Source organism: Borostomias antarcticus, assembly GCF_949987555.1.
Source record: "Borostomias antarcticus genome assembly, chromosome: 6".
Lineage (NCBI taxonomy): Eukaryota > Metazoa > Chordata > Actinopteri > Stomiiformes > Stomiidae > Borostomias > Borostomias antarcticus.
The window spans coordinates 9,482,935-9,509,763 of NC_140239.1; the positions used below are offsets into that span (position 1 = coordinate 9,482,935).

A 26,829-nucleotide genomic window follows, 5' to 3' on the forward strand; every position below is an offset into this window, starting at 1 on the left:
CTGTAGTTGAGTAGAACTGTGGTTCCCTGTAGTTGAGTAGTAGTGTGGTTCCCTGTAGTTGAGTAGTAGTGTGGTTCCCTGTAGTTGAGTAGAAGTGTGGTTCCCTGTAGTTGAGTAGTAGTGTGGTTCCTGGTTTGTGGGATTGTAAGACAACGTTCCCGTCTGCAGCGCCACACACAGCTGTGATATCACTCAGAGCTTGGCTCTTTTTTTTTTTTTTTGCAGAACATATGATAGCTCAGAGTTCAGGCAGGGGTCTTAGTGTTTGCCTGCGCTGTGGAGCGCTGCCCCAAGTCACGACCGGGATCCCCAGCTAGACTGTTCTCCGCTCGGTGATTGATTAGGCTGTAGCACCCCCTGCCATCTGCTGGCTGTGAATTACTACACTAGTTTGCGGTCCACAGATGACGTACAGTAGATTCTATGTCCATCTGGGCGCTCTGCTTATCTGTACAGTTTCAAACAGGCTGAAGTCGAACACATTGCACGACTATGTTGTAACGGTGATATATGGCTATTGTTCTCTAGGGTTTACCCGGGCCTGTGGGCAGCGTGGGGCCGAGGGGATCCGGGGTAAGTACGCAGGTCCTCACGTGGAGCTACTTGTAGCTCGCTGGGCTCATCCAGAGCTGCTGCTACACTGTATGTGTGACACTCCTACGCTGCATGAAGCCTCTTTAAAGTACAGTGCATACACACACACACACACACACACACACATAAAGACACACAAACACACACACATACAGACACACAAACACACACACTTTACATGTATCCCTCAGTTCCTGTTGAGCTAAATGACCGGTGAAATGTGCTCCGTATGAATGAAACACCAGCGCGGCCTCATAAAAACAGCCATGTCGGAGCTGTCTGGCCCCTTGGTCTCTGTAGTACTGCTCCCTAGAGATGATGATGATAGTGATGATGATGATGATGTGAACAAGCTGGTGCTATAGCTGCTGCTTTCATCCTGACAGGTAACGTGTGATTGGCCAGTATGTCGTTCCATTGCTGTTGCATAAGCCCCCTGCTGTCGGATAATCTAAGACCACGAGGGAAACACGTTGTGTTCTGTTGTGTTTCTGTCGAGACCAATCCTATTTCCCCGCTGTCGGGCGGAAACCTGTATCTCCAAAATGGCAGATTTTCAGAATGTTGAAAAGAACATTCCGATTTCTATGTTTTTAAACATAAAGTCCCATACGATGAGCTGCTTAGAACACATTTAATTGGTCTCAGGGCTGGGGGGTGTTCAGAAGTAAAGGCTCGTCCCTGCTTCCAACCGACGTAAAAAATAAAAGTCACCAAAAACGAGATATGAGGTTTTCTCCCCGACAGCGACCATTTGCATTTTGAGTTGATTTGTATTTCATTTCATAAACGTTTCATTCCCAACGTGTCCCAGTGTCTCCACCCCTCCTCCACTGCAGCAGCCCCCCCCCCCCCCCCCCCAAGGAGTCTCCAGAGATCCCTGACGTGAGGGTATGTGCCCTTGGACTACATCGTGGATGCCAGCACCATGCAGTCCATGGGCATATACACTTGCCTCAAGGCTTGGTTCTTCACGCAGACCCCTCCTGATGTAACGGACCTCAGCGGCGCAGTAGCTTCCTCTTGTGATGCGAATCTCTTCGACTAAGATCTAATATATCTCTCTTCATGTCCGTCTTTCTTCCCTCCTCTCCCGAATCGCACCTCTCATTTTTCTATCAATTACACCTCATCTCTCTGACCCTCGACCCTCCCTCGTTCTCCTCCTCCCTCCCTTTCTCTCTCTCCCTCTCCCAATGTGCCGTCTCTGCAGGGGTTCATAGGACCCCCGGGGCTGTTCGGTCTGCCCGGACCCGACGGAGAGAGGGTGAGTCTCACTCACACATGTCCACATTCAGGCCTCAGAGAAAAACATGGACCCTGGGTTTCTTTGACTGCTTTAGATGCATTAGTGAGGATCCACAGTGAGTACTAGAAGCGCTATGGGTGGAACGGACACGTTTAGTAACTGAAAACCTACTGCAGGCGCTTTAGGTCATCGGCACTCGCACTGAATGAAATCATCGTAGGGAGTCGGCACGCTTCAGAAAACCTGTTAGATAAGCCCGGAGTAGCGGCCGGTCCCGACGCACAATATTTACACGGGATCAAGAGCTGTCGGAATTCCAGCCATTCCTGTGGTTAAGGGTGAGGGTTAAGAACGAGGCTGTGGAGATAGGAAGGATCTGGAACCTGAAGCCGCTCCAGGCTCGCTCCCGAGGACTCTTAACCCCCTCGGGGCAGTCGACCAGCATTTTAGATTTCGCCAGACCATTTGCGGTACGCATGCTTACAGTGTAAACGTGGATATCTACTGTAACTATCAGAAACAGGAGACGTAACTGACACCGTATCCCGTTCTGTTTACATTTCCCTCTCTCCCTCCCTCTCTCCTTCTCTCTTCTCTTCCTCTGGGTCCTCTCAACAGGGACTTCCTGGTGTTCATGGGAAGAAGGGCAAGATGGGTAGGCCGGTAAAGTTTTCTCTCAACATACTTTTTAAGAGAACCTTTTTTATGCAGCATGCACATTCTACTGTATCACAACATGAGTGTTTTTTACGCTGTGCGACATCCAGCGTGTTTGTGGAAAGCAATCGCAGGGCGATTATTCATCGGAGGACCGTAGAGAGGCTTCGGGGCCCCCATGGCTCTGGCCATTAAAGTGTGATTTATGTAGCGCTTGCCTCCACACCACCACTGTGCACGACTGTTGTCTTTTCAGCCTTCAGAGGCCTGGCTGGAACCGCGCGTCTGCACGCTGCTCCGGTCCGGCCACTCAATCATAAGATAAAAGCTAATATGATACAACTAGGACATCAAGGCTTTCTATACCCATTTATAACTAATCACATCATGTTGAATCATGGAACAGTGCACTGCAATGTAATCTGTGTGATACTAGACTTTCATCGTGCAAGATGTTTAATAAAATAGGAAGCTCTTTATGAAATGTGTGTGTCGACGGCTAGTCTTTTCTTTGGGAAGGATCTTTAATGCGGCGACCCACTTGCGGTTCCCCGACCGCTGCCCACAGACCAGGGGAATCTAGAGCCGCTGGCGCCTCAATGTGGATTTTCTTTTGTCCCACCATGAGCGTTGTACTGTAGGTCTACTAACATGGAAATTATAAGTGTTCATAATAAATTATGTAAGATAATTTTTCCTAAGCACTGTTGAACATCAATACGTGCTTTTCTGCTGATAGAGGCAAAGTCTGAAGTTGAACAGAATACATTTGAGCAGTTTTGCGCTTGAAGCTTTTATTACTTTTACCGCCGTCTCCTTGGAGGCATGGCCCCCCTTCCCTACCCAACCTCAGAAGCAAAAACTGTTGTGTCCAAACATTGAGCCCACCGGACATCCTTGCCACTGGACGATACTTGATAATTATACAATTAACGACTGGACACATCACCAATAGAAAATGTCAACTTATGATCTTGTAGTATTCGCACCGTAGTCAGAAGCCAGTCAAGAGCTGAGGAGTCGTGTTTATTTTTTTTATCAGACCCACACAATTACTTATTTCTGGAAAAAAACAACAACACTTTTCCACATTTCCTATGGCAGCACATTGCCGTAATTATTCCTTTTAACTTCGCTAGATTTGCCTAATGCCTAACTCAACACACTACCACACAAGTGGGCGATGAATATCTGCAAGTATTCATAGTTTCATCAGATATGCCATTTTCCATGGCATTCTGTAGAGATGTGTAGACCTCTACTGGACTGTCATTCATCATACAGTAACTACAGTGCTTGTCTTCTGTGGTGCAGCTTAGCACAGCGCTGCGCAGTAGCACGCTGTTGACCTTGGCACGGGGACAAGCACACGTTGAGCGTGTGACCCAGCGACGAGTCACATCTCTGCTTCTGGGCTGTGATGGAATAATAAGCGCCAGGAGAAAAGTAGCCTTGTCAGCAGATCTCAGTCCAGCCAGGCAGCTAATCAGGCAGGTAGCAAGCCAGGCAGGCAGACAGCTAGGTGGGCAGGCAAGCAGACAGACAGACAGACAGATAGACAGTCAGCTAGCCATGTAGGCAGGCAGCAGGCAGGCAGACAGACAGACAGGCCATCAGCTGGCCATGCAGACAGACAAACAGACAGGCAGACAGACAGACAGGCCGTCAGCTAGCCATGCAGACAGACAGACAGACAGACAGGCCATCAGCTGGCCATGCAGGCAGACAGACAGGCAGGCGGTCAGCTAGCTATGCAGACAGACAGACGGGCAGGCAGTCAGCTGACAATGCAGGCAGACAGACGGGCAGGCGGTCAGCTAGCCATGCAGACAGACAGACGGGCAGGCTGTCAGCTAGCCATGCAGACAGACAGACGGGCAGGCCGTCAGCTAGCCATGCAGACAGACAGGCAGGCGGTCAGCTAGCCATGTGGTCAGGCAGCAGGCAGGCAGCCGTCCCCGAGGCCGGTTAGCTTAGCGCTCCTGCCAGCTAGCGCTCCGCGGCTCTGGAACACTCAGCCATGGAATTTCCTGCTGGTCTCCAAGGAATGAAGAGCTGAGCCCGTGTTCGCTGGGATCTGATGCTGTGTGCTTTGGGTTTACTCTGCAAAACCACTGTTGGGGAAGTTTTGTTTGCTGACGCTGCATTTGCCGTGCTCCATACAGAGAAAGGCGGTGGTTTTTGATCTGAGGTCCATATGTTTCTGGCAACATGTTCTGCTCAATGAATAGTGAATACTGTACAGTACATCAAACATGCTGGATCATTGTCGTTATCAATTTAGTTTCAGATCATCATCACCCATGGTGCTTTGCTGCTGTGTTGTCCCTGGAAAGCCTGGGTAGTTATGTGTGTAGCCTACTGTAGATGTAGTAAAGTTATCCTTTTTTTTGGATAAAATAGATATTGAGCATTGTGTTGTTCATGGTGTTATACTCTCTAGGAATATCATAGTGTGCCCAGCCTACAGTCATGCGAAATTAAAGCTCAATTAGATAACTTTTTTATAGTTCAATATTCACCTTTACTTGCTATTAGTTAATGAATTGGCCTTAGCAAGACCCCCAAAATCATTTTCATGACATGAGACTGCATGAGACCCTGGGAATTGATTATTTTAGAATTTCGGTGTACTGGCTAGTACAGTAGGTGGGAAATCTTGTGGTGGAATCAGAAGTGTTTTGCGTGTCACAATATCAGGAAGACAACAAACACTTCGCCCTGCGAATTTATTTACATGCACATAAAAGAAAGAACACCGATATTTACCTGCATGGAAGCCATCCTTCCAGAAAGTCCATTGAATTAGCTGCAATCACGTTTGTTATCATATTTTTTCCCATCATTACAGCAAGTGAGTGGGGAATTGTGGGAAGTGTGGTTCTTAAAACCCAGTGCCGATTTTATCACGACCAGAGAGGCTGCCAAAGGGCCGAGATATCTCACATAGCTTTAAATACTTCGCCGCATCTCATGGGGAGAGCAGCAACGACAGTGGCAGCGAAGTTTTAGAGAACCGTTCGGACCACTCCAGACCACCTCTTATCCAGTGTTGCACAATAGCTGCCAGGAGGCGTTGTTGAGCAAGCAAACTCTGGCAGTAACTGCCTACATTTTAAAGAAGTATCTTTGTATTATATCGCATATATTATAAATTGTATTGTATATTGTGTAGACTGTATTGACATAGTCTATAAGCAAGTCGAAGGTAACACATTATTATTGAAGTTGCTACTGAGACATGAGATTTCGACCCTCGACAAGATCCAGAGTGACTGTAGAAAATCACTTCCTCTTTTTTTGCTGTCACTTCTAAGGAAGCGTAGAAACGAGAGATGGTTTGTAGACACGATCGATTGAAATGTAGCTAAACATTGTAGCCTGACGGTCAGCGCTGTTTCCAGCTAACGTTAGTCAGCTACCCCCGCTGGAAAAACAGCCTTGATCGCGCCTCAGATTTAGCTGCTAATAAAACAAAACATTTGTTTTCATAATCTGTGGGAATAAATTCTAATTTTGACTGGGAAATATAGTTTTGAAGAGGTGGATTTGTAGATGCAATCTATTGACTTGAGTCAGTTTGCAATGGTTCATGTAGCTAATAATCGACTTAATCCACTTAAACAATGTCTTGGCTATCATCAGTGTTGTCCAATTCAGATTGTATTTTAAAAGCGTATAAACGTAGCGTATAAACGTGATTCGGTCACAGGTTGGTGACGGTCCTATAGGACCGTGTGTATCAATGAGTGTATACATAGGCGATTTTACCCTCTGAGAGTAGGGGGGGCAACATTTTGACGTGAGAAAAAAAACAAAACAGTTCTGCCGTCTCGTCCCATCTATTTACAAAGAATACCAGTTGTGAACAGTATGCTAATAAGAAATCCGTATGACAATTCAATATGTAAAACGCATCAAACTTCATCTAGACACCATGAGCATGTCAATATGACTTTATGACCAAGCACTAGGCCATACCCAACATCACAACATCGAACTGGAACTGCCTGCTGGTGCTAGCTTCCTCGCCGATGGTGATGTTGCTAGTGCTAGTGCTAGCTCCGATAGCCTCTGGAGCACTTCTGCATTCGATTGCACCTGCTGCGCTGTCATTTCGAGTGGTAGCTTCTTCATTAGCATTGCCAGATTTTATTTTATTTTATGAAGAAGTGGTAAATTGTTTTTATAGCTCTTTTTGCCATTATGAGCAGGTTGGCTAGTTGTAGCTTGTTGAGCACTGAGCAGTACAGTCAGATCTCATTTTTTTCGACGGACGAGTTGTGCCATTAGTGGATTATGAATATATATATATTTTTAAAGGTAGCCTAGTTTAAGTAATAAATACACTTTTAAAATTAATGATGATCTAACACAAACTGGTACAAACCACAATTATGTATTTAATAATTGTGTTAATTAGTAACTGACTTTTTTTTTAAAGAATCTGAGCAGAGTTGGGCTGTCCATGCCCCCCCTATAAAATCGCCAATGAGTGTATATGTAACGGTCAATGTGAGAAAACGGGGAATGTGAGCTTTTCCCGGTTATTGCGCACATTCCCCGACCTCGCGGGGAATGTAGGAGAAACATGTGCGTTTCTCACATCTCCCGGGTAATGTGCACATTCCCCGACCTTGCGGGAGATGTGAGAAATTGGTTAGTATTTCTCACATCTCCCGTACGGTCGGAGAATGTGCACATTAACCGGGAAATGCTTACAATTCCCGACCTTGCGGTAAATCTAGGAAAGCGCAACCGTATGCAAAACTTCTGCGCAGCCGGGTGGTGGGAGAGGGCTTGTGCGCTTAGAACCAGAGGCGCTTGACATTTTGCCCATGGTTTTCGAATACATAGCATCAATTGCATTAATGGAAACATTAAATTGGGTCTTATTATACATGTGTTGAAAGTTAAGATAATTAGCCTACAAGCCGCGAGGCTACGCAACACAATAAGCAAAACAATCTCACTTTCACACGTCCCACTCATCTGTTTCACTCGCCCCGCACGGCAGGGACAAGAGAAACAATGCACATCTTCTGTTCTCGGCCGTCTTGAATTGAACTGTTACACCACAGAACGAAACTTACAACTAATAGGTTAGTAAATGACATGTACAAGTTGTTTGTTATCAAAAAATGTAATCTCCATCTTTATTAATTTCTGTGTAAATCTGATCAAACCAAAAAGTGTTTCATTCGTCCCGGTCCTCCCCTACAGTTAATAACAGTGTGGTCTACCTTGAACAGTAATATAGCCTATGCTGCACACAGTGCAAGTAGTATTAGGAGGATACACTGGTGATCAAGTTAACAAACGCAAAAGGAACATTGCTACAACAGGAAGGTGGGAACCTCCAAAGGAACCCTACACGTTAGCTAGTTGAAAGACAGACGAAAAGACGAAAAATCTCTCACAGGTGCCTCTTATGGTGCACACCCTCAGAGGCGTCACATAAGCCCTCTCCCACCACCCGGCTGCGCAGAAGTTTTGCATACGGTTGCGCTTTCCTAGATTTACCGCAAGGTCGGGAATTGTAAGCATTTCCCGGTTAATGTGCACATTCTCCGACCGTACGGGAGATGTGAGAAATACTAACCAATTTCTCACATCTCCCGCAAGGTCGGGGAATGTGCACATTACCCGGGAGATGTGAGAAACGCACATGTTTCTCCTACATTCCCCGCGAGGTCGGGGAATGTGCGCAATAACCGGGAAAAGCTCACATTCCCCGTTTTCTCACATTGACCGTAACATATATATATGTTACGGTCAATGTGAGAAAACGGGGAATGTGAGCTTTTCCCGGTTATTGCGCACATTCCCCGACCTCGCGGGGAATGTAGGAGAAACATGTGCGTTTCTCACATCTCCCGGGTAATGTGCACATTCCCCGACCTTGCGGGAGATGTGAGAAATTGGTTAGTATTTCTCACATCTCCCGTACGGTCGGAGATTGTGCACATTAACCGGGAAATGCTTACAATTCCCGACCTTGCGGTAAATCTAGGAAAGCGCAACCGTATGCAAAACTTCTGCGCAGCCGGGTGGTGGGAGAGGGCCTATGTGACGCCTCAAAGGGCGTGCACCATAAGAGGCACCCACGGTAGTTGGGCTAACGTTACTGGCACACACCTGTGAGAGATTTTTCGTCTTTTCGTCTGTCTTTCGGCTAGCTAACGTGTAGGGTTCCTTTGGAGGTTCCCACCTTCCTGTTGTTGCAATGTTCCTTTTGCGTTTGTTAACTTGATCACCAGTGTATCCTCCTAATACTACTTACACTGTGTGCAGCATAGGCTATATTAGGCTACTGTTCAAGGTAGACCACAGACTGTTATTAACTGTAGGGGAGGACCGGGACGAATGAAACACTTTTTGGTTTGATCAGATTTACACAGAAATTAATAAAGATGGAGATAACATTTTTTTGATGACAAACAACTTGTACATGTCCTTTACTAACCTATTAGTTGTAAGTTTCGTTCTGTGGTGTAACAGTTCAATTCAAGACGGCCGAGAACAGAAGATGTGCATTGTTTCTCTTGTCCCTGCCGTGCGGGGCGAGTGAAACAGATGAGTGGGACGAGTTAAACAGTGAGATTGTTTTGATTATTGTGTGTCGTAGCCTCGCGGCTTGTAGGCTAATTATCTTAACTTTCAACACATGTATAGTTAGACCCAATTTAATGTTTCCATTAATGCAATTGATGCTATGTATTCGAAAACCATGGGCAAAATGTCAAGCGCCTCTGGTTCTAAGCGCACAAGCCCTCTCCCACCACCCGGCTGCGCAGAGGTTTTGCATACGGTTGCGCTTTCCTAGATTTACCGCAGGGTCGGGAATTGTCAGCATTTCCCGGTTAATGTGCACAATCTCCGACCGTACGGGAGATGTGAGAAATACTAACCAATTTCTCACATCTCCCGCAAGGTCGGGGAATGTGCACATTACCCGGGAGATGTGAGAAACGCACATGTTTCTCCTACATTCCCCGCGAGGTCGGGGAATGTGCGCAATAACCGGGAAAAGCTCACATTCCCCGTTTTCTCACATTGACCGTAACATATATGTTACGGTCAATGTGAGAAAACGACCTCGCGGGGAATGTAGGAGAAACATGTGCGTTTCTCACATCTCCCGGGTAATGTGCACATTCCCCGACCTTGCGGGAGATGTGAGAAATTGGTTAGTATTTCTCACATCTCCCGCAAGGTCGGGGATTGTGCACATTAACCGGGAAATGCTTACAATTCCCGACCTTGCGGTAAATCTAGCAAAGTCCAGCCGTATGCAAAACCTCTGCGCAGCCGGGTGGTGGGAGAGGGCTCGTGCGCTTAGAACGAGAGGCGCTTGACATTTTGCCCATGGTTTTCGAATACATAGCATCAATTGCATTAATGGAAACATAATTGGGTCTAATTATACATGTGTTGAAAGTTAAGATAATTAGCCTACAAGCCGCGAGGCATTGCAACACAATAAGCAAAACAATCTCACTGTTTCACTCGTCCCACTCCTCTGTTTAACTCGTCCCACTCCTCTGTTTCACTCGCCCCGCACGGCAGGGACAAGAGAAACAATTCACATCTTCTGTTCATTCGTCTTGAATTGAACTGTTACACCACAGAACGAAACTTACAACTAATAGGTTAGTAAAGGACATGTACAAGTTGTTTATCATCAAAAAATGTAATCTCCATCTTTATTAATTTCTGTGTAAATCTGATCAAACCGAAAAGTGTTTCATTCGTCCCGGTCCTCCCCTACAGTTAATAACAGTCTGTGGTCTACCTTGAACAGTAATATAGCCTATGCTGCACACAGTGTGAGTAGTATTAGGAGGATAGACCTACACTGGTGATCAAGTTAACAAACGCAAAAGGAACATTGCAACAACAGGAAGGTGGGAACCTCCAAAGGAACCCTACACGTTAGCTAGCCGAAAGACAGACGAAAGGACGAAAAATCTCTCACAGGTGTGCGCCAGTAACGTTAGCCCAACTACCGTGGGTGCCTCTTATGGTGCACATCCTCTGAGGCGTCACATAAGCCCTCTCCCACCACCCGGCTGCGCAGAGGTTTTGCATACGGTTGCGCTTTCCTAGATTTACCGCAGGGTCGGGAATTGTCAGCATTTCCCGGTTAATGTGCACAATCTCCGACCGTACGGGAGATGTGAGAAATACTAACCAATTTCTCACATCTCCCGCAAGGTCGGGGAATGTGCACATTACCCGGGAGATGTGAGAAACGCACATGTTTCTCCTACATTCCCCGCGAGGTCGGGGAATGTGCGCAATAACCGGGAAAAGCTCACATTCCCCGTTTTCTCACATTGACCGTAACATATACACTCATTGATGTAGCTACATATCTGACTGAATGGCCTTTTGGTTTCTGGGGCTGCGAGGGTCTATACACTGTAGGCTATGTAATTGACCAATCGTGTTTGATGGTTATTGTAATAGGCTATCATGTTCATCAACCGTGGCTATGCCCGGTATAAAAAGTTCACAAAATTGCAACCGCTTGACTGTCAATTGCGACTGGATGGTTTCCCATGTAGGCAGTCAAATCAAACTAGCTTAACATTTATTTGGAAACAGCATAACCTGTTTGATGGTATTTCGTTTTGAGAACTGGTCAGTTGATATATGTTTGCCGATATTACCTAGCTTACAGCTAGACTTTTCCATAGCTCGACTTGCTACACTAGCTCACCACTCGTGCTACTAACGTTAGCGAGTTCCAGCCAAGACTTGTGCTGTTAGCGTGACCTCTCCATTCCATTTCAAATTTCTGCCGGTCTGCCGCAGGTGTTGGGCTGAATTCGATAGTTGAATTAATAGAGGCCAGTCCTGATTTCGATAGCAACTAGCCATGAAAGAAATGTAATTGCCAAAAAGTGATTACAGTATGCTGACCAGCTATTTTCCTGGGGTCATCCCTATATTCCCCGGGTCCTATGTTCCCCGGGTCCTATGTTCCCCCCCAAAAAAGGTTCTATGTTCCCCGGGTCCTATGTTCCCCCCCAAAAAAGGTTATTTGTTCCCCGGGTCCTATTTCCCCCCCAAAAAGGGTTCTATGTTCCCCGGGTCCTATGTTCCCCGCGAAACGCGAAAGATAAATGTGATTATGCCATCGCATGATTTAATGCCAAAAGGGAAAAATAATATGCGCACATTTTTTCACATCAAGTTTCAAAAAGGTTGCATAAACTTGACATGGATCAAACGTAGCCTAGCCTATGATGCGCAACGCGTATCGCCTCAGTAGGCTACTCTACTGGAGGCCGAGTGTGCCGTTTCTTGTTTTCTTACACACAAAAAATGCAATGATTATGCAATGGAATATGCAGGGTTGAATGTTTTAATTCTTCTCTTTTTTTAATTATTTTTTCTTTTCTGAAGTTAGCCTATCACCAAATAAGATAACTGTTGTCTATATTTTTTCATAGGCCTATGTGTGTGATGGCCTATTTATTAAACTTCAGTTATTTCAAGCGCATAGTGGTTGAGTGACTATCATTTCTACTGCGATCACTATCATTTCAATCCTCTCTCCATGGAGATTTTTCCCCCAACGGATTTGCGCCTCTCATGAGCCATATCCCAACTCACAGCAGGATGGGTTTGGACTGGGACACTGTCAACTTCACGAAGGCATCAAGCAGCTTCTCCATTCATTGACATAAAACCAATAGTAGGCTAGCCTTACAATCTAGAATAGCCTACATTATAGTCAGAGCTGCTTTGGGTAGCCTACTGAGGCGATATGCGTTGCGCATCACAGGCTAGGCTACGTCCCATGTCAAGTTAACATGCAACATTTGATGTGAAATAATGCGGGCATGAAATCATGCAAGCCTCGCATATTTTGCACGGAATTCTGTGATTATTGTGGTGAAAATGCAACCTTTCTAAAATAGGTGCATAATCTGCCCCTTTTGGCATTAACATGCGATGGCATAATCACGTTTTTCTTTAGCGTTTCGGGGGTAACATAGGACCCGGGGAACATAGGACCCTTTTTCGGGGGGAACATAGGACCCGGGGAACAGAGAACCCTTTTTCGGGGGGAACATAGGACCTGGGGAGCATAGAACCTGGGGAACATAGGACCCGGGGAACATAGAACCATTTTTTGGGGGGAACATAGGACCCGGGGAACATAGGACCCGGGGAACATAGACATGTTCCCATTTTCCTCACACCCGCTCTCCGTCCACTGCAGCTGGAGCAAACTAACCAGGCTCCTGCTGTTTCTCTAGTTCTAGGTTACTCACTTCAAAAATGTATTAAACCTACTGTACCACCAGACCGAGTTTAGGTGTTGACCTGCATGGCAATCTGCTCCAAATATATTTCTACTCTGAGCTAGCTAGCTAACGTTAGCTAGCAAAACAGCTGGCTAGCTAATTTCGCCGGTAAAATAGCTGTTATAGTCCACACATTGCTATAATCAGAAAGACATATAAAGAATACAAACATATAATGCACAATTACACATCAAATTACATGTTAAAACGTCAACAAACACTTTCTTACCATCAACGTTATATGCCACCATGTTGTGACGTCAACTTGGGGCTCAAAATGATACCCGAGTTCCTGACTTGTTATCCCCGAGTTGGACAAGTGTTCAATTCGTTTCTCACAAGTCGGAGGTCTGGAATTCCCAACTCAGGAGTTGTCATGAACGCACCCTAACTACTGCAGGGTCGGCAAGTTTGACCAAAAGCTTGGAGTGAGATTTATCCCCTTCCCGTTAATTTGCTTGTCGTGTGAGTTGTTGACGGGGGGGGGGGGCAGTTCGATAAATAAAGGGGGCCAGTTTGATTAATAATGGCCAGTCCTGGTTTTGATAGCAACAAGCCATGAAAGAAATGTACTGCATTTGCTGTGCAACATCAACTGTCCAGTTGTCAAAACGAATTGCCAACAAAAATGATTATGCTGGCCAGCTATTTTTCCACTCAACCTCCCTCCGTCCACTGCAGCTGGAGCAAACTAACCAGGCTACTGCTATTTCTCTCGTTCTACTAGACTACTCGCTTCAAAATTTATTACATCTACAGTACCACCAGACCGATTTTAAGTGTTGACTTGGCAATCTGCCCCAGATATTCCATCCCAGCTGGATAGAGAAACGATCAATTCAAATGCAGACCGACCGTTTGAGATAAAAATTGAATAGTTAGGATTTCTTAAGCAAAGATACAATAGCCTATGAGATACAATAGCCTATGAGATAGGACAAAACCATGAGTTTCATCTCTGACTGCATAGTTGAAAATAGGGGTTGAAAATGTGGGATTTCTGAGTTTCCGGGTTTGAATCTAAAGAATGAATGAAGTCTGATCAGTTGGTAAAATAACCAATTTTATGCAGGCTACTGCCTCTGCTGTAGCTAATCCAAAAAAGCAGTTTGCAATTCAGACCTGTTAAACTGAGAAACGTAGAATAAGCAACGGCAACCAGATTGTCAGAGAACCCTAGTAGCCTACTACACTGTAGCAATGCTTTACTGCCCCTCATGGTTGCGGGTTGTAATAATTATTTTACCGCCGCTGCCACTGTCGTTGTTGCTCTTGCCACGAGGTGCGGCAAAGTATTTAAGTACACAATGCATTATATCAGAATCAAGTGGATTTGTAGAACTACAGTGTGATGTCTAAATCAGCTTCTCACCGTGTGCTAATCTGGCCGTTCTCTCTGTTTGTGCGTTTAGGGGTTTCCAGGGGACTTTGGCGAGCGAGGACCTCCAGGGCCAGATGGAAACCCAGTAAGGGACAGGACAGGGATGTCCTCTCTGTCCACTCCTGTTTCTATAGGGACAAGGCAGGGATGTCCTCTCTGCCCACTCCTGTTTCGATAGGGACAAGGCAGCGATGTCCTCTCTGTCCACTCCTGTTTCTGTAGGGACAAGGCAGGGATGTCCTCTCTGCCCACTCCTGTTTCTATAGGGACAAGGCAGCGATGTCCTCTCTGTCCACTCCTGTTTCTGTAGGGACAAGGCAGGGATGTCCTCTCTGTCCACTCCTGTTTCTGTAGGGACAAGGCAGCGATGTCCTCTCTGTCCACTCCTGTTTCTGTTCTGCACCACTCATATGAATAATTTGACAGTGCATTTTCTCCACTAAAATGCAAAGCATTATTTTTTATTTGTTTTGATTTACCGATTTACATGAGTCTTTTTCATCATTAAATGGCAGTTTGGTTGCATGTACTGTATACACACATGCACATACTCTCAGACACACTCTCTCTCTCTGCCCCCCCCCCCACACACACACACACACACGCACACAAACAAAAACAAACACATTCACACTCAAATAAACACACAAACACACACGTCTGAGAAATAGATACAAAACTAAAAAGTCACAGTTGATGAATAGAAACTTGCTTGTTGTCTTCATTAGGGAACACTGCAATTAATCAACTCAGTGGTTCCTGGAAGGCAGAGCTCCTGGGGTTCTCCTACCCCCGAGGAGAAGACTATAGGCCTATATATGCTGGTAGGCTACTCGGCATAAAACAGAGGTTTCTCAAAACCAGGCCAGGTCAAGCCTGGCTTATGTGCGTGGCTGGCTTGTTTCTGTTCAGGACTGATAAGACGGAAGCTAGTCATGCCACTGAAATAGCTGTGAATTGAAATGACATGAAATAATGTTTGATAAATTAAGATAGGTCTTGTCGCCTGGACACATCAGTTCCAAAACGTAAACAACAGCATTTGCTTATAGCTACATATAGACTAGAGGAGTTTCGCTCAGCATAGACGGTAATCTCTGAGAATGTCCCGTGTGGGAGTCCAGTGCTCTGAGTGACTGCTTTCACTGCTACTCTACTTGTGCAGTGGAGATCGGCACGTTGATTTTGGTGTCCTTCTTCCAGTCCCTAGTGTGGGTTGGGGTTAGAATATGGGTTGGGGTTGGGATAGGATCTGACCTATAAGGCAAGGGGTAAAGTTCTGAGTGAAAAGATGAACATATGGAGGTTTGGGGTATAGTCCCATAAAGTCATCCCCACCGGGTCTTGAACCCCGATCTCCCGCGTGGGAGTCTGTTGCTTTCACTGCTACTCTACTTGTGCAGTGGAGATTGTTGGGTTTATTTTGGTGTCCTTCTTTATTTTGGTGTGCTGGGACTACTGCCTCTTGTAGTGCCAACAGAGAAATGCAGGTCAACATTCAACTGAGGGGGGGAGGGAGTGATAACTGGACAAACGCTATCTTAGGTGCACTGGCTTACAGCCATGCACAAAAAGTGTGCGTGCATCACCCCCCAAAGACCCATTCTGAGCCAGGAAAAACCCTGTAAATAGGCTGTTAGGAATGGATTGGGGGGTAACTACATAGGTAACTACTACTAGTAACTACTGGTAATTGCTGGTCATTTCCTAGTAATTATGTAGATATCAATCAATCAATCAATCAAAGCTTTATTTGTATAGCGCATTTCATACCCAGAGGCAACACAATGCGCTTTACAGAGAAGAAGGGAAGTGGGTATACGACCCACCCCTACATATTCCAGATATGACCATGGTTATTACCAAGCTGTAATCTCAAGTGGCACCCTGACCCTTCAGTGCCTAACACTATCCAAGCTATGTGGCAGCCATCCCATTTTAACTTTAGGTCAGATACCATCCAATATCTATCACACCTCTAGTTTCTTTGACCCTTGTGGCTCCCTGATTGGCAGGTTTAGTCTGATATCATGATTGGCTGACCTCCGAGGTCACCTCCAACACCACACTTCCTGCTACTCCAAGGGGGAAAGGGAAAGTTCCAGTTGGCTGAATCTCCCCCATTCATACTGAAGCTGGGGCTGGTGGGGGGCAGGGGCAGGAAGACCACAGTGGGCCCTGGAACTATCTCCCATTTCAAAAAGCGCCTTCTTTCTCTCTCCCTCTCTCTCTCCCTCTCTCTCTCTTTCTCTCTTTCTCTCTCTCCCTCTCTCTATCTCTCTCTCTTTCTCTCTCTCCCCCTCTCTCGTTCTCTCTCTCTCCCTCTCTCTATCTCTCTCTCCCCCTCTCTTTCTCTCTCTCTCTCTCCCCCCCTCTCTCTCTCTCTCTCTCTCTCTCCCTCTCCCCCTCTCTCTTTCTCTCTCTCTCTCTCCCTCTCTCTATCTCTCTCCCCCTCTCTCTTCCTCTATCTCTCTCTCCCCCCCCCTCTCCTTCTCTCTCTCTCTCCCCCCCTCTCTCTCTCTCTCTCTCTCTCTCTCTCCCCCTCTCTCTTTCTCTCTCTCTCTCTCTTCTTTCTTTGGGGCTGGTGCTTGTAGAGGATGTGGGCATGGCCCGTAGCAGTGGGGTAGTTACCCCGGACAACAAGCCCTGCTCTGTATGTCACGCCAGGGACACTTTCATTAGTCCGGCCCAAGCGATGGGAGCTGCTGTCAGGGGACTACACACACTCACACATTCAAACACACACACTCACATTAAAACACACACACACATTAAAACACATACACACACACATGCATGCACACACACACACATGCAGACATACACAAGCATGCATGCATGCGCATGCACGCACACACACACACACACCCGCCCCCCCACTACTCCCAGCAGCCCGGGGAACAGTAGGCCTCTCTTCTACCTGTGTTTGTTCAGAGTTGAACGCACTCACCTGACTACTCTGCTCCATGTCCCACTGTGTCCCAGCCCTCTAACCTCCCTTTGTCTGTCCCACTGTGTCCCAGCCCTCTAGCCTCACTCTGTCTGTCCCACTGTGTCCCAGCCCTCTAGCCTCCCTCTGTCTGTCCCACTGTGTCCCAGTCCTCTTACCTCCCTCTGTCTGTCCCACTGCGTCCCAGTCCTCTAACCTCCCTCTGTCTGTCCCAGCCCTCTAACCTCCCTCTGTCTGTCCCTCTTTCTGTCCCACTGTGTCCCAGCCCTCTAATCTCCCTCTGTCTGCCCCACTGTGTCCCAGCCCTCTCGCCTCCCTCTGTCTGTCCCACTGTGTCCCAGTCCTCTAACCTCCCTCAGTCCCTCTGTCTGTCCCACTGTGTCCCAGCTCTCTAACCTCCCTCTGTCTGTCCCACTGTGTCCCAGCCCTCTAACCTCCCTCTGGCTGTCCCTCTGTCTGTCCCACTGTGTCCCAGCCCTCTAACCTCCCTCTGGCTGTCCCTCTGGCTGTCCCACTGTGTCCCAGCCCTCTAACCTTCCACTGTGTCCCAGCCCTCTAACCTTCCTCTGGTTGTCCCGCTGTCTGTCCCACTGTGTCCCAGCCCTCTAACCTTCCTCTGGCTGTCCCTCTGTCTGTCCCACTGTGTCCCAGCCCTCTAACCTCCCTCTGGCCGTCCCTCTGGCTGTCCCACTGTGTCCCAGCCCTCTAATCTCCCTCAGTCCCTCTGTCTGTCCCACTGTGTCCCAGCTCTCTAACCTCCCTCTGTCTGTCCCACTGTGTCCCAGCCCTCTAACCTCCCTCTGGCTGTCCCTCTGGCTGTCCCACTGTGTCCCAGCCCTCTAACCTTCCACTGTGTCCCAGCCCTCTAACCTTCCTCTGGCTGTCCCGCTGTCTGTCCCACTGTGTCCCAGCCCTCTAACCTCCCTCTGGCCGTCCCTCTGGCTGTCCCACTGTGTCCCAGCCCTCTAATCTCCCTCTGTCTGTCCCACTGTGTCCCAGCCCTCTAACCTTCCTCTGGCTGTCCCTCTGTCTGTCCCACTGTGTCCCAGCCCTCTAACCTCCCTCTGGCCGTCCCTCTGGCTGTCCCACTGTGTCCCAGCCCTCTAATCTCCCTCTGTCCCTCTGTCTGTCCCACTGTGTCCCAGCCCTCTAATCTCCCTCTGTCCCTCTGTCTGTCCCACTGTGTCCCAGCCCACTAACCCCCCTCTGTCTGTCCCACTGTGTCCCAGCCCTCTAACCTCCCTCTGTGTGTCCCACTGTGTCCCAGCCCTCCAACCTCCCTCTGTGTTTCCCACTGTGTCCCAGCCCTCTAATCTCCCTCTGTCCCTCTGTCTGTCACACTGTGTCCCAGCCCACTAACCTCCCTCTGTCTGTCCTACTGTGTCCCAGCCATCTAACCTCCCTCTGTGTGTCCCACTGTGTCCCAGTCCTCTAACCTCCCTCTGTGTGTCCCAGGGGGAGTTGGGGGCTCCGGGTCCTGGTGGAGTTCCTGGCCTCATTGTGAGTATCTAAGACCTCCCCTCCTCTGGGGGGCGCTGCGCTTTGCGCCCCGTGCGGGCCTGTGGTTATAGGGTCGGCGTGCCCGCCACTCCAGGGTTGTAAGTGTGTGTGTGTTCTCTGTGTTGTTGGTGGCAGGGTGACATGGGCCCTGTTGGCATGATGGGTTCACCAGGACCATGCGGACTCAAGGTGAGCGCCCAACTTTACATTTATTTGAATGTACTGTAATAGGTTAGTGGCCTATACGTGCATAATGGTTTCAAGGAGGATATTTTTGCTCATCTGTGATTGGTTATTTTTCAGGGGGTACCTGGGAATCCAGGAGAGCCAGGACTGAAAGGTGATCAGGTGATCTGAATACCTCCCTACTGTTTTACTCTGTGTGGACACATCTGGTCAGTGGCGCCGTATGGGGGAGAAAAGTTAGGATGATTCTAAGGGCCTGTGACTGACAGGGGTTCAGTCCTGCTGCCAATCATTACGCAAACGGGACTTGCTAGCGGTGAATTGCGAGTGAGGAGTGTTAGTGTGGAGCATATGTATTAGCTTCCTAAAGAAAAATCTGGCTTCCAAAAATGTTTTTGTATGGCAGGTTTGATGGTTTGCAACTGACTGAGATTTACATAAGCTAGTAACTTTATGCTGGTTAACAATAGTTAACTAACAAACTGGTAACATTGCCCTGACTTTAGCCTACAGTATATGGCCAAGCTGGCTGGCTAGCTACAGTACTGTAGCTGGCTACGATTCATACTTAGGCTGTTGACTCATCAGGGAGAATATCAAATGAGAAAGGTAGGCTACAGGATAATAATAATTTGAAAGCAATACAAAATGCCTTAGAGCCTTAATGCATTATATTTTGAATTGTCACCTGGTGCCGGAATTTTTAGTTTTCTTTTAAATAAATACATTTCCACCATAAACTGATGCAGAAAAGTCTCAAATTAGTGCATAAAAATTCATCAGAATGCAGGAAATTCAGTGTGACCTCAAAATGTCTTGAGGGAGGACCTCCAGACCCCCCGCTTATTGTGTCCTCCCAGTGTTCAAATCAAGCCTGTACCACTGGTGGGGCCCAATCTCATCTTTTCATGGGGCCCAAATCCCTGGCGGCGCCCCTGCATCTGGGGTGCGTTCAAATTCAGCGAACATACCGAACGTTTGCGAACGTTAGCGAACTATTTTCCGTTAGCTTTGTGTTCGCCGCAAATGTTTGCTAACAGAAGCTAACAGTCTGGAGAGGTAGTTTGCCAGTAACGGAACGAGGATCACAATGGACCCAGGCTTGTAGCCTAACGGTATTTTGGAACATGGTTGTTGTTCTATTTGGAACGTTCATTAAAAGCCGTTCAAATGTGACCGTTTAGAGAAAACATGTTTGCGACGAACGTTCGCCTCTGTTAGCTGAATTTGAACGCACCCCAGGTCTGAACACGCGTCGCTAGGAATGATGCATGCGTTTATGACTAGATACACATTAAAGATGCAGTATGTGGTTTGTGATTTCCCATTAGATCTAGGAAAGATTTTTGAAAGATTTTGAAAAATTCAACCGACAAATCTGACAGGCAGGTAGGCTATCCAATCATTTCAAGTTGGCAACTCAAAATGATTGGACACATTTATTACAATCTTGTGACTTCCACAGATTACACATTTATTTCATTTTAGTGTGAGAGTACTTTATTTATTAAATACTATCGCTATATAATGAGAATTGCAAAAAGGTATATGGAACAAAAAGTGCTTCTGAGCCAAGCCACATACTGCACCTTTAAAATCAGGAACAGTAGGTTGCACCTGTCAGCTTAGCAGGAGAATCCATTAGTACTTTAACCCCATGTCCCATCTCATGTTATTAGGGTGAAGTGGGTCTTCCAGGAGAACCAGGAGAGACTGGCTTTCAAGGTGACAAGGTGCAGTATTTCACTCTCAGCTTAGGAAATATACCTCTACTACAGTATACAGCATATCTACTGTTTTCTGATGTAATATCAGTGTTTGTCTCATTGGCGATTTTATAGGGGGGGCAGGGGGGGCAAATGCCCCCCCTGATTGGACAGCCCAACTCTGCTCAGATTCTTAAAAAAAAAAAAAAAAAAGATTTTTTTTTTTTTTTACTAATTAACACAATTATTAAATACATAATTGTGGTTTGTACCAGTTTGTGTTAGATCATCATTAATTTTAAAAGTGTATTTATTACTTAAACTAGGCTACCTTTAAAAATATATATATATTCATAATCCACTAATGGCACAACTCGTCCGTCGAAAAAAATTAGATCTGACTGTACTGCTCAGTGCTCAACAAGCTACAACTAGCCAACCTGCTCATAATGGCAGAAAGAGCTATACAAACAATTTACCACTTCTTCATAAAATAAAATAAAATCTGGCAATGCTAATGAAGAAGCTACCACTCGAAATGACAGCGCAGCAGGTGCAATCGAATGCAGAAGTGCTCCAGAGGCTATCGGAGCTAGCACTAGCACTAGCACTAGCAACATCACCATCGAGCGAGGAAGCTAGCACCAGCAGGCAGTTGCAGTTTGATGTTGTGATGTTGGGTATGGCCTAGTGCTCGGTCATAAAGTCATATTGACATGCTCGTGGTGTCTAGATGAAGTTTGATGCGTTGTACATATTGAATTGTCATACGGATTTCTTATAAGCATACTGTTCACAACTGGTATTCTTTGTAAATAGATGGGACGAGACGGCAGAACTGTTTTGTTTTTTTTCTCACGTCAAAATGTTGCCCCCTCTACTCTCAGAGGGTAAAATCGCCTATGGTTTGTCTGTTATCTCTAGATGTTATCGTGTGTGTGTGTGTGTCTATTTTCTCTAGAGGTCATCATGTATGTGTGTGTGTGTTTCCTTTAGAGGTTATCATGTGTGTGTGTGTGTGTGTGTGTGTGTGCGTATGTGTGCGCGCACGCATGTGTGTGTGTGTGTGATTCCTATAGATATTATGATGTGGTGTGTTCTACAGGGTATCCAGGGTTCACCTGGGCTGCCAGGTGTCCAAGGGAGACCAGGTTCACAGGTGTGTTCTGTCAGTGTTATCATGTTCATCTGTGTTTTCTGACCCAACGAGACGGTCACACCAACATTGTTTCTGTGTTGTGTGTGGCAGGGTAATATTGTTCTGTGTTGTTTGTGGCAGGGTAATATTGTTTCTGTGTTGTGTGTGGCAGGGTAATATGGTTTCTGTGTTCTGTGTTGCTGCAGGGTAATATTATTTCTGTGTTGTGTACTGCAGGGTAATAATGTTTCTGTGTTGTGTAGGACTGCAGGGTAATAATGTTTCTGTGTTGTGTATTTCTGCTGGGTAATATTGTTTCTGTGTTGTGTATTTCTGCAGGGTAATATTGTTTGTGTTGTGTAGGACTGCAGGGTAATATTGTTTAATATTGTTTCTTGTGTTGTGTGTTGCAGGGTAAGACCGGTGACCTGGGGCCTGATGGTCCAGCCGGGCCCCCTGGCCTTGAGGTGAGGAGAAAAGGGAGAAAATGTCAACCATGTTTCTCAGTGCATTGTAAAAATGAACAGTAGACTCCGTGAAGTGGCCTCATACCTGGAAAACGGGACACGCTCACCCAACAGACAGAGAGGGAGATATTTGTTAGCGTGATATCAGACAGAATTGTCAACTTGTCACACTCTGTTGATATCTTCAGTCTGAAATTGCTTCCACTCTTTCCATGGGGGAGGGAGATTCGATTTTCCGTAACCAATCACCAGAGATCAACATATCTGTCTGAATCTAACATCATTTTAAGTCGAAACGAGAACGGCAAAAAAAAAAATCTCACCTTTGAATAAATGCCTTCAAAGCAGAGTGCTGTTAGGATTTGAAAGTAATTGGTACTTTTAATTGCCATTGCAATGTTCATGAAAAACCATTGTTAGTCATTACTCCTCTTTGGCTCTTGAGCACAGCTCGAAAACACTCGACAAAAGCAACAAAGGCGCTTTTTTTGTTTTTTAGTCTGAGAAACTGTCAGTCAGTCCACTTTGGTGGAGTGGGCGGATTCGAAGGTCTGGACCCAGGCTAGATATCGGTCCTTCTGTCTTTTCAGTGCAGGATGTGCAGCTTTTGCATTATACCAGCAGACCCTGACAGGAGGCTGACTGGCTTGGTATCGGATTATCTCTAATGAGTGTCGCCCTGTTGATATCAGAAGTTATGTCACATCCGGTCTGTCCCAATTCAAGGGTTGCATCCTACCTAGGCCGGATTTGAAGGCTGCTACGTCACAGCGGGGTGACAAGTGCTGTCCCAATTAATTCAGCCTACGAAGAGTCCTCCGAATGCAGCCCATAAATGCGGCCTACTTTTGACGAATTTGAAGGATACAACTGATGGATCCTTCGCGGCCTGCCTTCGCGGCCTCCCTCCCAGAATGCGTTTTGGTCCGGCTGAATTCCTGTACCAGCCGCCATTGCTCGGATTTTAAAACGTTTTTAAACCGCTTTGATGTTAATATTATTACGTTTTAATACAATTTCATGCCTGATAGTACCACCATAGAATCCCAATATGTGGAAACTTTATCCAAATTACGCGTTTAGATAGACGATTTAGATAGGCATTTGCTATGGTGTTTCCATAACAACCTGCCATCAGCATTAGGACAGGTCGCGCTACCGGCACGCGCTTGGGGCTGCCTAGGCAACAAAATGACGAGTTGGGAATCCTCCATAGGCTAGACCGTCCCATTTCAAAAAACGTTTATATCTGGCCTAACTGGCCTGAAGGACGCGACCTACGTAGACCACGTAGGCTGCGACCTAGGTAGGATGTAACCCTTGAATTGGGACAGACCCATCGTTGTAGTTTTAGAGCTAAATGTCTACTTCCTTATTAAATGTCTACTTCCTGATTAAATGTCTACTTCCTGGTTGTCCTCAGGGTTTCCCAGGTGACATCGGTCCACCGGGTCACAACGGACCTGAGGGGCCGAAGGTCAGTACAGAGTCACTAACACACTAGAGTCGTACTAACACACTAGAGTCACACTACTGTAACACACTAGAGTCACACTAACACACTAGAGTCGTACTAACAAACTAGAGTCACACTACTGTAACACACTAGAGCCACACTAACACACTAGAGTCATACTAACACACTAACACACTAGAGTCGTACTAACACACTAGAGTGACACAACTGTAACACACTAGAGCCACACTAACACACTAGAGTCATACTAACACACTAACTCACTAGAGTCACACTACTGTAGCACACTAGAGCCACACTAACACACTAGAGTAATGCTAACACACTAGAGTCGTACTAACACACTAGAGTCACACTACTGTAACACACTAGAGCCACACTAACACACTAGAGTCATACTAACACACTAACTCACTAGAGTCATGCTACGGTAACACACTAGAGTCATACTAACACACTAACACACTAGAGTCACACTACTGTAGCACACTAGAGTCATACTAACACACTAACACATTAGAGTCACACTAACACACTTGAGTCATACTAGCACACTAACACACTAGAGTCACACTAACACGCTAGAGTCACACTACTGTAACACACTTGAGTCACACTAATACACTAACACACAAGAGTCATACTTACACACGGGAGTCACACTAACACAATAGAGTCATACTAATGCATGAACACACTTGAGTCACTACTGTAGCACACTAGAGTCACACTAACATGCTAACACACTAGAGTCACACTAACACACTAGAGTCACACTAACACACTAACACACGAGAGTCATACTAACACACTAGAGTCACACTAACACACTAGAGTCACACTAACACACTAGAGTCGCATTAACACACTAGAGTCACACTCAACCACAACTCAATACTGGAGCAGTAGTTCATGTACAGTAGTAGCACTGAATTCTACTAGCCAAGTTGTTTATTAAACCAGAACAACCTTTGTCATCCGCAGGGGAAGCCAGGGGTGAGAGGTTTACCAGGCCCTAGAGGAACACCAGGACTGGAGGTGGGAGGAGCATGTGAACTGATCTAGGCTGGATCTTTTGATTCAGTGTGTAAAATACATCATAGGGAAGCGTTTTAGCCACATGAGCCAATGACATGAGTTTGTTTCCTGAGCTAGTGTGCTGGTCTCTTCCAGGGTGATGCGGGGCCACTGGGGCCACCTGGAGCCATGGGACCAGAGGTGAGTACTGATTGGATAGCTACGTTTACTCCCGACCAATTAGAAAATCAGGAATACTGACAATGTTGGGTAGCTGTAAACCCATGGTTCACCACACTGAAGACATGAGGGGAGCCCATATGCCGTTGTCCAGGTTTAGATTCAGCTGAATCACTAGGATATGGTCAGGGATATACTGTTGACCTTGGCAGCCACATGTGGTCACTGATATAGTGCGCTGTTGAAGTGTGTGTTGAAGTGTCTGTTGAAGCTATTTTGACAGTCTGCTAACTTGCTTAATGTGCAGTTGTGGCACCAGATTGGTCAGTGGGTTGCTGTAGTCTCCTCCACAAGGTGCTCTGGCATAGCAAAACAAAACATCATAGTCAGGAACTTTTGACCTGGATTATAAAAAACAATGCCTCATGGTTTAAACCAGGGAATATATAGCATAGTCAGTGGAATAGTCCAAATATCAGTTTCATGCATTCGTTTTAAGATGTGAGCTTTTGGAGTGTGGCCATTTTGCCAAACACTGACAAGAAATGTCATAATTTCATTAACAGAATAATCTATTTAACAAAGGGGGTGGAATTGCAGTTGCTCCATTGTTTAATGTTTATTGAGTTTATTAAGTCATGTTTCTACTATTGACAGATTCCCTGTCCATGACTAATTGTAAACATCTGGACAGGCTTATGTTTTCTAGATCCATTAAAGCAGCTGTGCAGGAGAAGCCTCTGATTGTCAGTAGCTAAGGATTCCTTCATCATTTAACCTGCTGCAGACACATCTGAATCCGTCAATGGCAGAATGAGAAGTGACCTTGGAGCCAGCCCAGGTTAAACAATAGCAGTGGAATAATCCCATCACCGCACGCCAGCCCTCTGCTTCCATCACAGTCCAAGCTGCTGTCTACTAAAGCTACAGGAGTTCTGTAGAGTCCGTGCTGAAAATAAATGCGTTTGATCCAATAATGTCTAAATCATGTGTCTAGCAGACTACAGTTGGATCTCAGCTGGAGGCAGAGGGACTCGTGGATCGTTGGAGTCTTTAAAAGCACAAAGTGACTGTCTTCTGTCAGGAAAAACAATTGCTATGCCAGAGACCGATTTAAACAGAGGATCCATTTTGAGGCATCAAGAAGACACTGATCAGATCAGTCTGGTCTGCGGTATTCTTTGTAATGCTAGGATTCTGTTCATCTGTTTTATGTATGATTTTGAGGGGTGCTCTGCACAATACATGGACTCAATGACTGAATTCAGTTTTAGAATTGGTTTGTGTTTGGGCAGCGCTTGTTTTCATCTGCTCCTATCCTGTCCTATGAGCTCCTGTCCTATGAGCACGAGCAGATAAAGTAGCAACCTACCACCCCTTTAATATCAGTCTGGGGTGTTATAGTGTTCTAGTGTGCAGGTACAGGCGTACTGTCCTAGTGGTGTTCTACGTACAGGTATGCTGTTCTAGCGGTATTCTAGGCACAGATACATATGCTGTTCTAGTGTTGAGCAGGTACAGGAACGCTGTTCTAGTGGTGTTCAGGTACAGTACCGTGGGTCATCTCTGCTCTCTGTTCAGGGCAGACCTGGGAGGCAGGGGCTCCCTGGGACCACAGGCCCCGATGGACTGAAGGTCAGGTCCAACCAGCATGCACCATCTCCCAAAGTCTTTTACTGTCATCGCTACTTTAGCACTCTACCCTGCTCCTTTTCACCACAACACATCATATAACTGTGTAATAGTACTGATCTGCATTCTATGAAAATTGGGAACATGTTTATGAGATGCTGATGGTCTTCTGTGCGGCAGGGCGAGACGGGGATAACCGGGGTCGTTGGAAAGCTTGGCGACAGGGTAAAGGCTTTCCAATCTTCCTTTGTTTGACTCTGCGTGTGAGAGAGTCTGTGTTCCTGTGTGCCTCGAAGGCTGCTCAGTGTGTGTGTGTGTGTGTGTGTGTGTGTGCGCGCGCTTGTGTATGAGTGCATATTTTGTTTTTGTCCCT

At 46.3% G+C, this 26,829-nt stretch overlaps 1 protein-coding gene across 1 annotated transcript in view; it reads left to right on the forward strand.

The window, feature by feature from the left end:
- col27a1b (collagen, type XXVII, alpha 1b) overlaps window positions 1-26,829 on the forward strand; it is a gene marked incomplete at both ends in the record, with an annotated part of 78,550 nt that overhangs the window by 29,177 nt on the left and 22,544 nt on the right. Inside the window, 15 exons of the mRNA XM_084439990.1 lie at window positions 529-573; window positions 1,808-1,861; window positions 2,462-2,506; window positions 14,235-14,288; window positions 18,609-18,653; window positions 18,789-18,842; window positions 18,957-19,001; window positions 20,519-20,572; window positions 21,651-21,704; window positions 22,097-22,150; window positions 23,574-23,627; window positions 24,612-24,665; window positions 24,801-24,845; window positions 26,406-26,459; window positions 26,637-26,681. Of these exons, the coding sequence (XP_084296116.1) occupies window positions 529-573; window positions 1,808-1,861; window positions 2,462-2,506; window positions 14,235-14,288; window positions 18,609-18,653; window positions 18,789-18,842; window positions 18,957-19,001; window positions 20,519-20,572; window positions 21,651-21,704; window positions 22,097-22,150; window positions 23,574-23,627; window positions 24,612-24,665; window positions 24,801-24,845; window positions 26,406-26,459; window positions 26,637-26,681 (756 nt within the window). The remainder of the gene's footprint in view (window positions 1-528; window positions 574-1,807; window positions 1,862-2,461; window positions 2,507-14,234; window positions 14,289-18,608; window positions 18,654-18,788; window positions 18,843-18,956; window positions 19,002-20,518; window positions 20,573-21,650; window positions 21,705-22,096; window positions 22,151-23,573; window positions 23,628-24,611; window positions 24,666-24,800; window positions 24,846-26,405; window positions 26,460-26,636; window positions 26,682-26,829) is intronic.